This window comes from Antechinus flavipes, chromosome 5 (assembly GCF_016432865.1).
Source record: "Antechinus flavipes isolate AdamAnt ecotype Samford, QLD, Australia chromosome 5, AdamAnt_v2, whole genome shotgun sequence".
In the NCBI taxonomy this organism is placed as follows: domain Eukaryota; kingdom Metazoa; phylum Chordata; class Mammalia; order Dasyuromorphia; family Dasyuridae; genus Antechinus; species Antechinus flavipes.
Genome location: NC_067402.1, coordinates 237,675,719 through 237,691,521, shown reverse-complemented (window position 1 = coordinate 237,691,521; position 15,803 = coordinate 237,675,719). Strand labels below are relative to the sequence as shown.

The 15,803-nt window shown below is 35.6% G+C and overlaps 1 protein-coding gene across 1 annotated transcript in view; it reads left to right on the top strand.

Annotated features, from left to right (window-relative positions):
* The window catches only part of PTPRB (protein tyrosine phosphatase receptor type B), a 151,491-nt gene that overhangs the window by 122,170 nt on the left and 13,518 nt on the right, over positions 1-15,803 (top strand). The window contains exons 25-33 of the mRNA XM_051962474.1: positions 2,735-2,818; positions 2,928-2,945; positions 3,174-3,255; positions 4,025-4,115; positions 5,122-5,198; positions 6,467-6,601; positions 7,882-8,004; positions 8,353-8,516; positions 11,044-11,179. Coding sequence (XP_051818434.1) covers positions 2,735-2,818; positions 2,928-2,945; positions 3,174-3,255; positions 4,025-4,115; positions 5,122-5,198; positions 6,467-6,601; positions 7,882-8,004; positions 8,353-8,516; positions 11,044-11,179 — 910 coding nt within the window. The remainder of the gene's footprint in view (positions 1-2,734; positions 2,819-2,927; positions 2,946-3,173; positions 3,256-4,024; positions 4,116-5,121; positions 5,199-6,466; positions 6,602-7,881; positions 8,005-8,352; positions 8,517-11,043; positions 11,180-15,803) is intronic.

The following is a 15,803-nucleotide window of genomic DNA, read 5'->3' as shown; positions in this document are numbered from 1 at the left end:
TTCCGATTTTTCCCCTCCCTCCCTCCATCCCCTTCCGCAGATGTTAAGCAGTCCCTTTACATGTTAAATAGGTTACAGTTAAATAAATTTTTTATTAATTATAACTTTTTATTGACAGAGCTCATGCCTGGGTAATTTTTTTTTACAACATTATCCCTTGCACTCACTTCTGTTCTGACTTTTCTCCTCCCTCCTCCACCCCCTCCCCTAGATGGCAAGCAGTCCTATATATGTTAAATATGTTGCAGTATATCCTAGATACAATATATGTTTGCAGAACTGAACAGTTCTCTTGTTGCACAGGGAGAATTGGATTCAGAAGGTAAAAATAATCTGGGAAGAAAAGCAAAAATGCAAATAGTTCACATTCATTTCCCAGTGTTCTTTCTTTGGGTGTAGCTGCTTCTGTCCATTATTTATCAATTGAAACTGAGTTAGGTCTATTTGTCAAAGAAATCCACTTCCATCAGAATACATCCTCATACAGTATTGTTGTTGAAGTGTATAATGATCTCCTGGTTCTGCTCATTTCACTTAGCATCAGTTCATGTAAGTCTCTCCAAGCCTCTCTGTATTCATCCTGCTGGTCATTTCTTACAGAACATCTATTCTCAATTATTTAGTTGAATTGGAATTATGTTTTAAGACCATAGTTGATCTTCACTATTTTGTGGTTCATTGTCTGTAATTTAATTATTGGGAGTAAGGGGAGATGAAATCACTATTTAATACCACAATGCCAAGAATACTACAAATGCCATTAAAATGAAAATTTCTTTCTTATTTATTATATTTTCTTTATAATTTATTCCTTATGTATGGAGGCACAGTGGATAGAATTCTGGACTTGGAATCACCAATATCTGAATCAAAATCTGGCCTTAGATATTTACTAGCTTTGTGACCCTGGACAAGTCACTTAACCTCTGTTTACCTTAGTTTTGTCAACTGTAAAATGAAGATAATAACAATACCTTCTAGAGTTGTTGTGAGAATCAAATGGGATAATGTTTATAAAGTTCTTGGGAATCTCAAAGCACAGTGTCTGATCCATAGTAACAAATATTTGTTTTCTGTTCTCCTCCCCACCTCTTCCTTATTTTCAGTCTTCTCTCTTGCTGTCATTCCTTGTTCTGTATCAATTGCTTTTGTAAAGAAACACTCCACTATTGCATAGATTGATTTAGGAAATGGAATATACTTCTTTGTTTTTTTCCTTTCTATCTATAAAAGAGATCAAGGCAGTCTCTATCTTGGCAAACATCTAGATGAAAACCAAAGACTAAGTCAAAAATACATTTTTATTCAATTTTTATTATACCTCTACTTTGCCTCTACTACCCAATTGGTCATTTCTCTTCTCTGTTCTAAAATGGAGTCAAAAGAAATAGTATTTGGTAGATGTTTAATAAATGCTTATTCCCTTCCCCCTTCTGAACTTCCCAATTACCCTTGAGGTAAACCTTTCTGATAATTAGCCAGGTCAGAAATCTTGGAGTATTAACTCTTCATTCTCACATATACAATCAGTTGTCAAAACTTATTATTTCTCTCTCCACAATATCCATCTGTCATGCCCTCTTTTAGAGGTACCTCCTTAGTTCAGTCACTTCTCTCTTGGAGTTGCCTCCTACTTGGGCAGTTAGGTGATGGAGTATCAGCCCTGAAGTTACAAAGACTTATCTTCCTGAGTTTAAATCTGGCTTCAGACATTTACTAGTTGTGTGACTTTGTACAAGTCACTTCATTCTGTTTGCCTCAGTTTCTTCATCTGTAAAATGAGCTGGAGAAGGAAATGGAAAACCATTACAGCATCTTTATCAAGAAAAACCCAAATGGGATCATGAGAGTAGGACACAACTGAACAACAATCTATTTGACCTCCCTGTCTCAAGTCTCCTTCTGTTGTAATTAATTCTCCACCCAACTGCCAAAGTAATTTTTCTGAATGGGAGGCTTCATCTAGTTACCTCTATGTTCAGCAAATTCCAGTGGTACCAGATTGCCCCAAGATAATATATAAACGCCTCTGTTTGGCATTTAAAGCTCTTTTCAATCTTTGTTCAATCTACCTTTTCAATCTCATTATTCTATCATTCTATGATACTATACTATCATCTAATGACAGGCACTGTGCTAATTGCTAAGTATACAAAAACATAGTCCTTCACTTCTAAGAACTCACATTCTAATAGTGAGTTCCACAGTCTGACTAAACTAGTTTTCTTGTTTCTCATGTATGGTATTCCATTTCCTGAGTTAGGCAACATTATTTCTTTATAATTTATTCCTTATGTATGGAGGCACAGTGGATAGAATTCTGGACCTGGAGTTGGCATTTTTTAGGATGAGAAAGATCTGGCTTCAAGGACTTTTAACCAATACTGGCATGAACAAGTGACTTGGTGCTGAACCAGTTGCTAGTCTGCATTTGTTGAGGAGAGATTCTACACTTAGAGCTCCCCATACTGATTATATCAGAGGTATCTCTCTACCCAGCCTCCCCGCCCACTACCACAACTACCACTGGCAAAAAAAGAAAATCTATGTTATTGTCTTCTCCCCCTACTATGCTATAAGTTGCTAGAAGAAGGGATCATCTCTAAACTTTATATATGATCAAGTACCTAGTGTTGTGTGATAAGTATATAGTAGGTATTTAATAAATTTTTGTTGCATAGAATCAAATTGTGTATGATAATCAAAATGAAAAGTCTCTTCCCTTATGTTTCAGCCATGGTCAGGACAGACCGATTGCCAGACTCAGCATCCGTAGGGACAGACCACTGTCTGTCCATCTCAACCTGGGGCAGAAAGGGTAACTCATCATATTTTCCTCTATATTTTACAGATTTTTTTGTAAAAGTTTAGTTGACATTTTCTTCTGATAATTCACTAATAAGGTTTTTGTTGTTATTTCTTTACAGAAATCGAAGAACTTCTAGGTAAGAGGTGGGGAAGGAAAGAGGGAGAGGACAGAGAGAGACAGAGATAGAGACATGGAGCGAGGGAAGGGAAGGGGAGGGAAAAGGCAAGAGAGAGAGGAGGAGGGGAAAGAAGAGGGAGAGAGAAAGAATAATTGCCATCTATTAAAGTATGTGCTTTTGAAAGATCATTCAAATTTGGTCTCTTGACTTAATAACAATTTGTTGTTATTATTGTTTTAATGGCAGTCCCATAAAAGTTAATCAGTTTGAAGCACACTTCATGAAGTTACAAGCAGATTCCAACTATCTTCTCTCCAAAGAATATGAGGTAGGAATCAAGGTCAAATAGCTCTCCGATTTCAAGGTTGGAGTTTAACAATCTCTTTAACCTTTCATCTGGTCTCAGATTCTAATTTTGGCTTCAAGATAGAATAAGTTTTAATATCTCAACAAAACTGTTATATTTTGTTTAACTTTAATATTGAGTAGTATATTTGAAGGCTTAAATATTGCCTCTTATATTTAGGCAGCCAGGTGGTCCAGTGGAGAAGGCACTGGATTTAGAGTCAGGTCTAAGTCAGTTTCCTCATCTATAAAATGAGTAGATAAGAGGGAATGGACTGGATAACCTCTAAGGGTCCCCTGTACTTTAAATTCTATTTCTTATGATCCAGTGACTATGGTACAATTTGACGTCAAGAAGAGATCAGAAGATTGCAGGAGTCCAATTTACCAAAACAAATGCAAACAAATGAGTTGCATGTTATTAACATGGAATGCCTGATGCCGGGAGCTAGAGCTTTGCTGCCTCCATGCACCTGACAATCTTCTGTGAGGCTCTTAGGCTACTCTGTCCCAGTTGCAAGCAGGTGGTTTAGCAGATTTGCTACAAAAGGCAAAATGTAAGCAGGGGAGGCCTGGAAGAACACAGAATATTCTTTTCGGATGTAAATAATGCTATCACTTATTGACTATTTGATTAAATAGTCAAAAAAGGCCCCCTGTCCATCTGAATTTAGATGATTCAAGTGCTTTTTGGTTCATAATCATACCATTTAATAAATTTCTACTTGGAAACTTTTATTCTATCATAACAGGATTTAAAAGAAGTGGGTCGAAACCAATCATGCGACACAGCCCTGTTGCCTGAGAACAGAGGGAAAAATCGATACAACAATATACTACCTTGTGAGTTTTATGTTAGTTCATGTAGTACTATCTCTTGCAGCCTAATTTTCACCTCCTTTTCTGTAAAACATATGAGGTTTAGGGAAGGAAGTGTGGTTGATCTCCAAGAGGAGATGAATAGTTCTATTCCAACAGTCCTCAGAGATTTGGTGCAGAAGAGCTATGACTTTTAAAACTAATTGACTTTCAGATTATTTCACTCCCACTGGAGGCAGAATTATGAAGAATGATGGGATATTCTGGTTATGAGAAGCCAAGGCGGTTAATAGTCTTCGGAATCCTAATAGAAGCTATAATGTTACTTAGCTCAGAAGGCAATAAAGGTTTTTATGAACTAGGGTCATTATAATTTGTCAAGGATCAACTTTGCAGAGGGATGTCTATCATTATAGCCTTCACTCACTATTTTAAAATGTACATGCCCTGTCCAAGCACAGAAAAGTCACCCCCAGATTAAAAAATAAATTTCTATTTGAGGTTTATCTGTCTCTGATAAACCTCTGATCTGTTTGCTTTTTAAAAATATTTTGATAACTATGGTTATTTTAAGACATTTAAAAATATCTTGAGACAGATTTCATCAGAATTCCAAAGAAGTTTATGACACAAAAATTTTAAGAACCCCTGCATTAGCTTTTCCTATACTTGAGACATATTCACTTTGATTCTGGTTCCCCATGCCCAGCAGTATGAATTCAGCCCCAGATAATCAAACAGGCTGTATTTTTGTTTAACAAGACAAGACACTGTGGGTCTGAGATGGTATCTTTGTTTATAGAGAAAAATAAATTAGAGATGACCTTCTTTATGTTTTGAAATATATCTTATATGTACATAGATATTTTTGTGTTTTTCTCCCCTGCTAGAATATAAGTTTCTTGAAGTCAGGGGTTGTCTTTGCCTCCTTTCTTTAGATCCTCAGAGCTGAGCACAATGCCTGGCATATAGTTAGCATTTACTAAGTGCTTATCGACTGCCTGACTCTTTCAATAAACCTGTTTTCCAGATGATACAACAAGAGTGAAGCTTTCTAATGTTGATGATGACCCTTGCTCAGATTATATCAATGCCAGCTATATACCAGTAAGTGAGCTAATCTATATCCTGAAGTCACTCTGCCCAAAGATAAAGCTTTGACCAACAACCTTACTAAGAGTGCTTTCCACTGGACATAGTGTTCTCATTTGATGGTCTATGAATTCTCTCTGTTAGTGCCTGATTGCCATAAAATGAATCAGTGCTAAATCCCACTTTCTGGGATTTCTTTATCAGATCAAATCATGGTTATCAGGAATCATGGACACAGTTTCAAAAGTCATTCCCTCTGTTTTTCTCTATCTGTCTCTATCTCTTTCTCTCTCTTAGTAAAATTAGCCATCAACCCACTAAGCAGGGGATCAAGGAGGCTATTTCTCAGTCTGCCAGTATGGTCAGCCTGAGTCTGCTTTCACCTTGTTTTAATTCAATCCTATGATTAAATTTCCATTTCTTGTTTCTTTTCCTTAATTCAAAACATGTTTCCATTTTAGAATTTGATTCTAGCTATCCACTTGTTAACTCCCAGCAGCATGTATTCAGTCGATTACATCTAAATTCAGATAACTGTATCTAAAGAACTTGAGCTTTTGCTTAAATAATTGTGACAAAGCATTTTTAGCCTAAGATGGTATCTTCATTCACAGAGGAAAAGTTAGTTAAACAGATTTTGGAGTCAAAAGGATTGTCTTGTTACAGGTTTAAAAAAGGGGGGGGGGGGGGAGAAGGCAGATAGGTGGTGCAGTGGATAGAGCACCAGCCCTGAAGTCAGGAGGATCTGAATTCAAATTTGACCTCAGATACTTAACACTTCCCAGCTGTGTGACCCTGGGCAAGTCACTTAACTCAAAGCACACACACACACACACACACACACACACACACACACACACACATACAAAAGGACTAGAGTTCATAGTGTTGGTTTTGAGCTATCTTGATATATGATTCTGAGCACATCAAAACCTCAGACTGGGTATCAATTTCCTCAAAAATAAAATTATAAAGTTGGATAAGATAAGTTCTGAGATCCCTGATTATGTTTTCTAGGTGGTTGCCTCAATTCTCCACTTTCTTTTTGTCCTAAACATGTTCTTGATCCTGGTGCCTACAAAATTTCACAAAGGCTTATTGATTTGGGGGGAACTTATCTTCCATCAATACTTCTACACATATTTATGGGATCTTGAGGAATTTTTTTAATGCTTCTTTTTCAGAGGATATAAACATATTATCCAATCTACGTACAGGTCTGACTCTCTTTAATTCTTAGAAATCTATTGTTTTTGACCTCACAGACTATAAATTCCTTGTAGGGCAACAACTTTAGAAGAGAATACATTGCTACTCAAGGGCCCCTTCCTGGCACCAAAGATGACTTTTGGAAAATGTCATGGGAACAAAATGTTCACAATATTGTAATGGTGACTCAGTGTGTTGAGAAGGGTCGGGTAAGTAAGAAAAAAAAAAATCTCCTTGACTTGTCTTGGAAATGGTTTGTTCTCTCATTCGCATAAAATTCAGCAATCATATTAATAAGTATTTATTGAACACCTACCATGGGCTTAGTGCTAAGAATACAAAGAAATGTAAAATCAATCCCTGACCTCAAGGAACATTGTCAAAAGTTAGAGGGGGAAAGAACTCTATAGAAATTGTTATGGGTTTTAATTTATTGGATTACCTGCCATCTAGGGGAGGGGATGGGGGAAGGAGGGGAAAATTTGGAACACGAGGTTTCATAAGGGTCAATGCATATGTTTTGTAAGTAAAGTTTTAATTAAAAAAAAAGAAATTGTTATGGGGCATGCTTAAAGAATTTTTTAATGGAAAATCCCAATAGTATAGTTGAGTTAAGCCCTGAGAATACAAAGTGAGATAGAAATTCTCCCTTTCGGTTTATGGCAGGCAGACTCAGCCATAGCCACTGGGTGCATTGTTACAAAAGGTAAAGGAAAGAAGGGTCCTTAATCTGTTAGTACTTTCTCTCTTTTCATTTATGTCTTCAGATATAAAGTGGAAATTGATGCTTTTAAATGAGCATACAACTTTTGGGTGAATCACTTATCTACCCTTATGGGGTCAGAAGAGGATTTTTGTGGTTATTGTTGTTTTTGTGTTGTTGTGGTGGTTGTTATTTTGTTTTTGTCTTTTTAATTCAGATAATACCTTGAAATCTCCACTTTTCTTTGTACATATAAATACATTTGATTTACCAGTCTGATCAGAATTAGATTTTGATCTGTTAAAAAAAAAGTTACCAATCAAGGAGAGAGAAATAGAAAGTATATAACAAAACCAAAAAATTTTGGTTTTCTTCTAACTCCATCTTTCAAACACAATTTCTAAAACGCCAATCACTTCTAGGAATGAAAGTGAATTAAACAATAACCAGAAATCCTTAGTCACATTACATTGCCCTTGAAATGGAAGATAACAGAAACAAAGAATGAGTCTGTGTTGTATGTATCTAGATTGAGGAGAGAGAGATGCCTTTTTTCCAAGTCATCTGGAAATTCTGTTTATTTTTCCCCATTACTTCATCTGTATAGCTACAACTTGAGGCTTTGCCATGAAAAGATTTGTATTGAGGGATTAGTCGGATAGCTAACAACTTGATTACTCTAGTAACTGGTACTAGAAACCTAACTCACTTTGAGGGTCCAAAGGGAAGATTCACCAGTGATGCATATTCCAGTACTTATTTTTGCTACTTTTTCATTTGTTTCAGGTAAAATGTGATCACTATTGGCCAGCAGATCAAGATTCTCTTTATTATGGAGACCTTATCGTGCAGATGCTGTCAGAATCTGTGCTGTCAGAATGGACAATCAGAGAATTTAAAATATGCAGTGTATGTTGGTGGGCTTCCTTGATCTGACTTTTATTCATTTCTTTATTTTAAACAACTAAGCCTTTGAAAATGAATGGAGCTAGTTAATCTTGCTCCTTGCTGATTACTCTCCAATGAACACCTATAACTGCAATCCTGCTAATCACATGTACAGTTTCCTGCTTGAATTGATATTCTAATGTCTGCATTGGTTTATTCTCGTTTTTTTTTTTTTTAATTAAATAACTTTTTATTGATAGAACCCATGCCAGGATAATTTTTTACAGCCTTATCCCTTGCATTCACTTCTGTTCCAATTTTTCCCCTCCCTCCCTGGTTTATTCTTATTCTTCTCTTTTCCTCTGACAGGAGGAACAGCTTGATTCAAATAGACTCATCCGTCATTTTCACTATACAGTCTGGCCAGATCATGGAGTTCCAGAGACCACCCAATCACTGATCCAGTTTGTAAGGACGGTCAGGGATTATATTAACAGAACACCAGGAACCGGGCCCACCATTGTGCACTGCAGGTAGGCATAAACATCAAATTTTAAGCAAAGAGCAGCCATTCTGGGGCCATGTTCAGGAGCTCAAATCAAGACATAAACAAAGGGAAATCTAATAGATAGAAGCTTAACTGCCTGGCTAGGCAATAAATGCTAAATTAGCATTTATTTACAGAAGATTCTTGCCTGAGCTTTTAAAGGGAATTTTTAGTTTCTGTCCATCCTTCTCCCTCTCACCTATTATAAAGCATATTGCCTATTTTTTTTATCCTTTTCACCACTAAACTGCTCCATATTAAAGGGCCCTTAGTGGCATGTACCTATAATAGACCAATGTCTCTTTAAGGCCCTTTTCATGTGAAAGTAAGAACTTAATGATGAAAACTGCTGCAAAACAGACAGTGCATGTACTTTACACTAACATAGTAATTCTAAATACTTTTGCCTAGTTTTCCTAGTCCCCTAACTTTTAACTTTGTATTTCAAGTTTATTTCTAAATATTCCTCAACACATCTTGTCAGGTTGGTCTCCTCAGCATCCCATGAATGCATCATCTAATTTCCCTGTACTGTTTGTAATGTCTCCTCTCTGCTTTTAAGAATACAAATCCTACTGATTTTATTGAAACATGTAAAGTCTATATCATTTCATCCATGAGATTTTTCCTAACTTCATCATCAGAACATAGCATTTAGACTTGGAAAGGATACTAGAAGCCATCTAATTAAACTCCATAATTTTATAGATAAGAAAACTGAAGCAAAGAAAAGGTGATTACCCCAAATCACATAGATAGGAAATAAAAGAGCCAAGTGTAGAATTCTCTGATTCCAAATAAATATGACGGTACACAGGCAAATTTTTGTGCACAGGCAAAAAGATTTTCAGGCACTGTTTTGTTTTTGGTTTTTGGTTGGTTTTATCCATAATGAGGTGTATTAGCCATTTTATCAGTTTTCTCTCAGAGCAAATTCCCAAATGTGGGAACAGTGCTTTTCTGTTTCTTTGCCTCAGATTGCTACTTACAAGATCAGAATAATACTTAATTAAAAATCATTTCTATAGTATCTCTTCTATATTCAGGCATGGTGCTAGGTTCTTGAGCATATAAAAAATGGAAATATCCTTGCCCTCACAGAACTGAGCCTTGAAAGAAGCCAAGGATTCTACAAAATGATGTGGAAGAGAGAATGTATTCTAGATATGGGAGATAGCCTATATCTCCTATAGGCTATTGTATACAAAGGCCTTGTATACAAAGGCATGGCAAAGGCCAGGAAGGCTGGTATGATTGGACCATAAAGTGAAGGGAGAGGAATAATGCATAAAGAGGCTTAGAAAGGTAGATGAAGATAAGGTTGTAAAGGACTTCAAATGCCAAAAAAAAAAAAAGTTTTTGTTGAGTTAGGGGATGCTGTTTAAGGTCCTCTTGATGATAGGGAGACATTGCAGTTCATTCAGAAGTGTTATAGCAGGGTTACATGTTTGTGTTGGGAAAATTATTTCGGTAATAGTGTCACTGAAGTTTATTCAATAAAAATGATATAGTCAGGTTTGTATATGGGAAAAATCACTCTGATACCTCTTTGGAGAATGGTTTGCAATAGAGATAAGGAGAAACCCCTAAGTCAATTCAGTCTATTTGAAGACTGATTAACAGTCTATTTGAAGACTGTTTGACTAATTAATGCTTGGGAGAACACTGATATTTCTTGCTAAGAATGATTAATGGAGGCACACACATTGTTATCTTCTAAAAAATTAAATGTAAATATTAAATACACTTAGATTTTTATCAAACAGACCAAAACCCCAGCTTCTCTAGTTCTAGATTTCAGGTGCTTTAATAAAAAGCTCTTTGATCTTAAGTGAGAATTTTCATTTAAATGGTCTTTGAACTCCTTTCCAGCTATTAATCAGACTTGGGCTCACATCCTATCATTTTCATTTGTTACTTGTATGACTCTGTCATACAAGCCACTTCTCCTATATGTTCCTCTGTTTCCTTATTTGTAAAATGAGACTTATTGGACTGGGTGACCTCAAAGGTTCTCTTCATCTCTAAATCTATGATCATATGAGTTAGTAAAGAGCACTTTGACTTCTGAAGAATGTGCTTGTTGTTGGATGATTATTGCTGGACTAAGCAACAAGTAATTTCCCCCAAGGGAAAAGTTCTTTTCAATTCTATAAACAATTCATACAAGAAATACAAAACTTCTCTTTGAAATAGTAGGAAGGGCAAAAATACTACAACAAACGTCTATATGTTTATCTATCTATGCTTGATGAAAGATAATATTTCCTAACAGATAAACTCAAGGTGCAAAATGAGACTTGGTTAATTTATTGTTATTTGTTTGGCTATGCTTATTTGTTAGTATAATTTTTTTTTAAGTGGAGAGGGGAGACAGACAGGCAGGCAGCCAGCCATCCAAAAAATAAATGCTTATTAACAAAAAAATAAAATAAAAATTACATTTAAAATAAAGGTAGAGATTTCTTAAAATGTATATTTCATGGTCCATATTTATTCTCCATCTTTTTCAGTGCTGGTGTGGGGAGGACAGGAACCTTCATTGCCCTGGACCGCATCCTGCAACAGTTAGACTCCAAGGACTCTGTGGACATTTATGGATCAGTGCATGATCTCAGGCTTCATAGGGTTCACATGGTTCAGACAGAGGTAAAAGTTGGAGTCAAAACTGTGCAGAAAGCTTGACTGTTTCAATAGATTGGGAAGAAAAAGTACCAGTAAGAAAAAGAGTGAACTGCATTTGAATTGTTTGGGGGAATTGCTATTTTTCAGTTTCAGTTATGTTGGATTATGTATAACTTGTCCTTCTAGCTGCCTGTGTATGTTATTTGATAGAAAGCAGGAAAATGGATTGTCTTTAATCCATGATTTGTGCAGGAGAGATTGGAATGCATTATCCACCCATTCAATATATATGTTGAACACTGCTAACTCTTGCTGGGTCTAGAAAGTAGAGCACTCCCCCTCAGTCCCTTCTTCACTAAAAGAGCTCTTTCTTTTGGACCCAGACATGGATCCCAGATCAGGTTCAGTTCTGGGGAATTTAAAGATTTTCTTATATTGGGTTCATGTCAGTGTCTCACCAAAAGGGCGGAAAGAATAAAGCATATTATATTACATTATAATATAAATCAAAGGTGAGGCAAATATTTATTTCCTATTGAAAAACTAAACATAAGCATGTGAGCTAAAGAAGAGACAGCACAAGCTACTGCTTGACATCTTGTCAGGAAGAACAATGATAATAATAATAGCTAACATTTACATAGTACCTACTGTGTGTTAAGTACTTTAGAAATATTATCTCATTTTATCCTCATGACCCTGGGAGATAGGTGCTATTATTATCCCCATTTCACAAATAAGGAAACTAAGATAAATGGAGTTTAAGTAACATGACCGAAGTCTCATATCTAGTAAGTATTGGAGACCAGATTTAATAGAAGATCTTAACTCTACTCTAGTACTCAGTCCCAGTCAATGGCAAGTAGTTGTTTTCTCACCTTTTCTCTACTTATCTTGGCTGTCAACACCCTAGTAACCAATCATGTTTCTTGGTAGGAAAAAAAAAATCACAGGCACAAAATAAAAGTTGAGTAGCTCTGACTTAAGATTTCTCTCTATTATCTGTCATTGTCTCATTCACCCCAAAGAATGATCTAGTCCCTTTTTTGGTCCTCTTGTTTTTATCAATATTGCTAACACAAGTAAAACTCTTTTTGCTATTGTTTGGTTTTATTCCTGGCTATCCTCAGCTTATTTCCGGTTTTAGCATTCTCCATACTATTCTAATAATCTCATGTCATGCTTTTGAATTCACTTTCTGTTGCCTGCCCTTGTTTTTCTATCTTTGGTCAATATCTTTATTTTTTTTAATACTAAGCTATTTGATGAATTCCTTATACAACCATAATCTCTTTAGAATCTCCTGCTCCTTTTTTCTTATTATTGGAATTGTGTCCAGAGAATTTCATTCTTAAGAACTTCTTATCTTTGTTCTTGTCTATGTTGACTTCCCCTGTAGGACTATAATCCACTAAAGTCTAAGTATCTTTTCCTAAGCTTCTTTTAAATCTGCTCTCTTAAAGCCTGAGCTACTTGTCAAACTATTATATAATTTCCTGTCTTTTGTCACACATTCTAAAATGAAGTGAGCATTCCCAATGATGGTCCCATGCTAACAAATGATTTTTTCAGATCCAGAACAAAAATTCTTGTCATAATTTTTTCTACTTTTGAAAGTTGAATTGATCATTAAGGTAAGTCAAGAAAGCTCTATGCTTCAAGCAGATGGATTATTGCTTGGAAATTTGAAATCTTTTCCTCTACCTTATCCAAATATTTCTATAATAATTCTCTTATGCTAGATTTATAATGTATTTTCCAAACACTTCATCTATTTTTTGATTATTTTATATAAGGTCTATTTTATAGGCCAATGATAATATGGCTTCTGTTTCTGAATCCATTGATTATCATCATGCTTTCCTTCCATAAAAAATGGTATGATAATGCTACCTACTACAATGCTTCTCCCTTTACCCTGTCCTGTTTATTTTTAATAAACATAACAGTCTTTTCCTAAATTTCATCCCAACAAGTATTGGTGATAAATAGAAGACTAAATTTGTCCTCCTTGCATGAGATTCCTTAATTTACCTTGGGTTTTCCTCATACTTAGCATATTTATTTATAGACAATTTAAGACCACAGGTCCCTTCTTGGTTTTTGTCTCCTGTAAATGTCTAGGCATCTCAACTGCCATTCTTCTTCCTCTCTTGGGGAGAAACTTTAAGATATCTGGCATGGATATACAGTTTTCCCTTTTGCTCTTCCTTTTAAGTTAAAAGACATTTCAATTAGATTTCAAAACTCCAGGCAAACATTTGTCAGCCATTTTTAGGTATACTACATCCTTATTCCTATATTTTAAACCGTAGTTCATAAATCTAGATCCTGTTCTCAGATGTTTCCTTCTAAGTCAACTGGCTACTTCTCACACCTGACTTTTTAAACATCTGATCTTGTCTTTGATTAGTGGAAATTTCACCTGGGCTCCTAAAGTATTCAGTTTCTTGCTCCAGATTTTTAATCTAGAAAGCACGGGTAAAGATTACATTCTCACAACATCATTTATTCCCACATGCATTACCAAAAATAGAAAGCAGTCATCTGCTTTGGCAAACATTGAAAAGTTCTTTGTCACATCCTATATTCCTACTTTAAGAATATAACCACTCTCTATGGTTCCATGTCCTAGATATTGTTTGTCTTCCCTCCACTCATCTTTCTTTGTTATCCATTGTAACCAAGAGAAAATGTTGCCCAAAGAAGAAGTAAATGTTCCATATATAGCAATCCATCCCTCTCGTCCATTTTTCTTTGCCTTTATGCCCATTTTAATTGAGAGGAATGTGTAGAGGTAACACATTAAGAATTATATACAGCATTCATGATTTGGGGAATTTAGGCTGACAACATTGTCATCTTGTTACTAAAAAGCCACCATTGAACTTCCAGTTAAATAATAAGATGAAAAGTCATAAAAGTACCCAGCTCTCCAACATAAACTGTAGCAAATATACAAAAAGAAATCCAGAGCAATAATTTTTTAAAATGGGGGGCGGAAAAAAGCAAGCTCCTCTATCCAACCCCAAACAGGACAAAGAAGTCAAGGGAGCCATGATTTTGACTGGGGAGTTTCAAAGTAACTTGTACTCATATAATGGAGATCCTGAAGCCAGCTCCTAGCTTTGGTCTATTAGTACAGAAGCATAGTATAGAGCCAGGTCCCATAGGTCACTGTGGAGGGAGAAAAGGTCCAATTCAGGGATGGGAACCCATGTCAGCCACCTTGAAGGATTTCTTCAGCATGATCTCCATCATTTCACTTGGGTCAATCTGGACTCTAAAGCAAGGGCTGAAAAAGCTACCAAGTGAGGGTTGTGAAAGAAGGAAACTAAGGCTAATTGAGGCTGAACCTTTAATAGACAACTAGGAACATGAAAAAAAGATGCCAGGGAGTGATGTGAAAGTGGCTTTGATACTTAGATTACAGAGAATATCCAATCAATCCAAAACTGCCAGAGGGCACCAGCCTCAAAGTTGCAATTGGCCCCGAGGCTAGAAGTAGGAGTAAGGAAGGAAACACTAAATACTGGGGAAAAAAAAAAAAACCTTGTATTTAAGAGAAATCCAAGAGGAATAAGCCAGAAAATAGTAAATTTCACAACTACAAATAAAACCTCAAAGACAAAAACAAATAAGAAAAATGATGTAACCTATGAAAACATCTAGAAGAAATAAAACAAAAATGGAAAGTGAAATGATAAATGAAATTAGAATTCAAAAGGGAAAAAATTAAAGGGAGAATAAATAGCTTGATTAGAAAAGAAGGTAAACTTAAGTAACTCATTGATTCCCTGAAAAATAAAATGGAGCAAATGGAATTCCTTATAAAATAACAAGAAACATTAAGATAACTAACCTGGAAAAAATAACCTGAAAACCAAACTTCATGTAAAAAAAAGTCATAGTGTCTAGACTAGACCATCTAGATTTCAAGAAATCATAAAATTGTTCCAATTTAATATGATCAGAGGCCTAAGTGAAAAGAGAAAAAAAAAAAATCCATTCATCATCCATCTGAAAGAAACCCCAACCTGAAAACACCTAGGAATTTTAGCCCAACTCCAAAGCATCAAGTAAAAGAAAAAAGTATGTAAGGAATGCATTCCAATGCCAAGGAACTAATGTCAAGATTATACAACAAAATGTTATTAAAAAAAGAGAAAGTCTTGGGTTGTACTCTTCCAAAAGTCAAAAGATAAAGAATAAACTGGCCCTGAAAACAGAATATAAATCTACAGAAGAGAGGAGGAGGGAAGGGAACTTTTAGAAAATAAAAGACTTTTAAGGAAAGGAATGCTTAACTTAGACCATAACTAAATAGGAATTTTGGAGAAAAAAAAAAGGAAACCAAGAAAGGTAAAGAGAGTAAAGTAAATATAAATGTCTAAAGGATGATAAAATCCTTATATTCTGATATAGAGATGAGTAGAAAGAGTCAAATATCTCTTTAGAAAAAGAAGAGAGATGGGGCAGCTGGTTGGTGCGGTGAATAGAGCACTGGCCCTGGCGTCAGAATGATCTGGGTCTCAAACACTTAACACTTGTTAGCTTGTATGACCTTAAGCAGGTCACTTAACCGTAACTGCCTTAGTTGAAGAAAGAGAAACTTAATATTTTTTATCTGTATTAGGCACTATGCTAA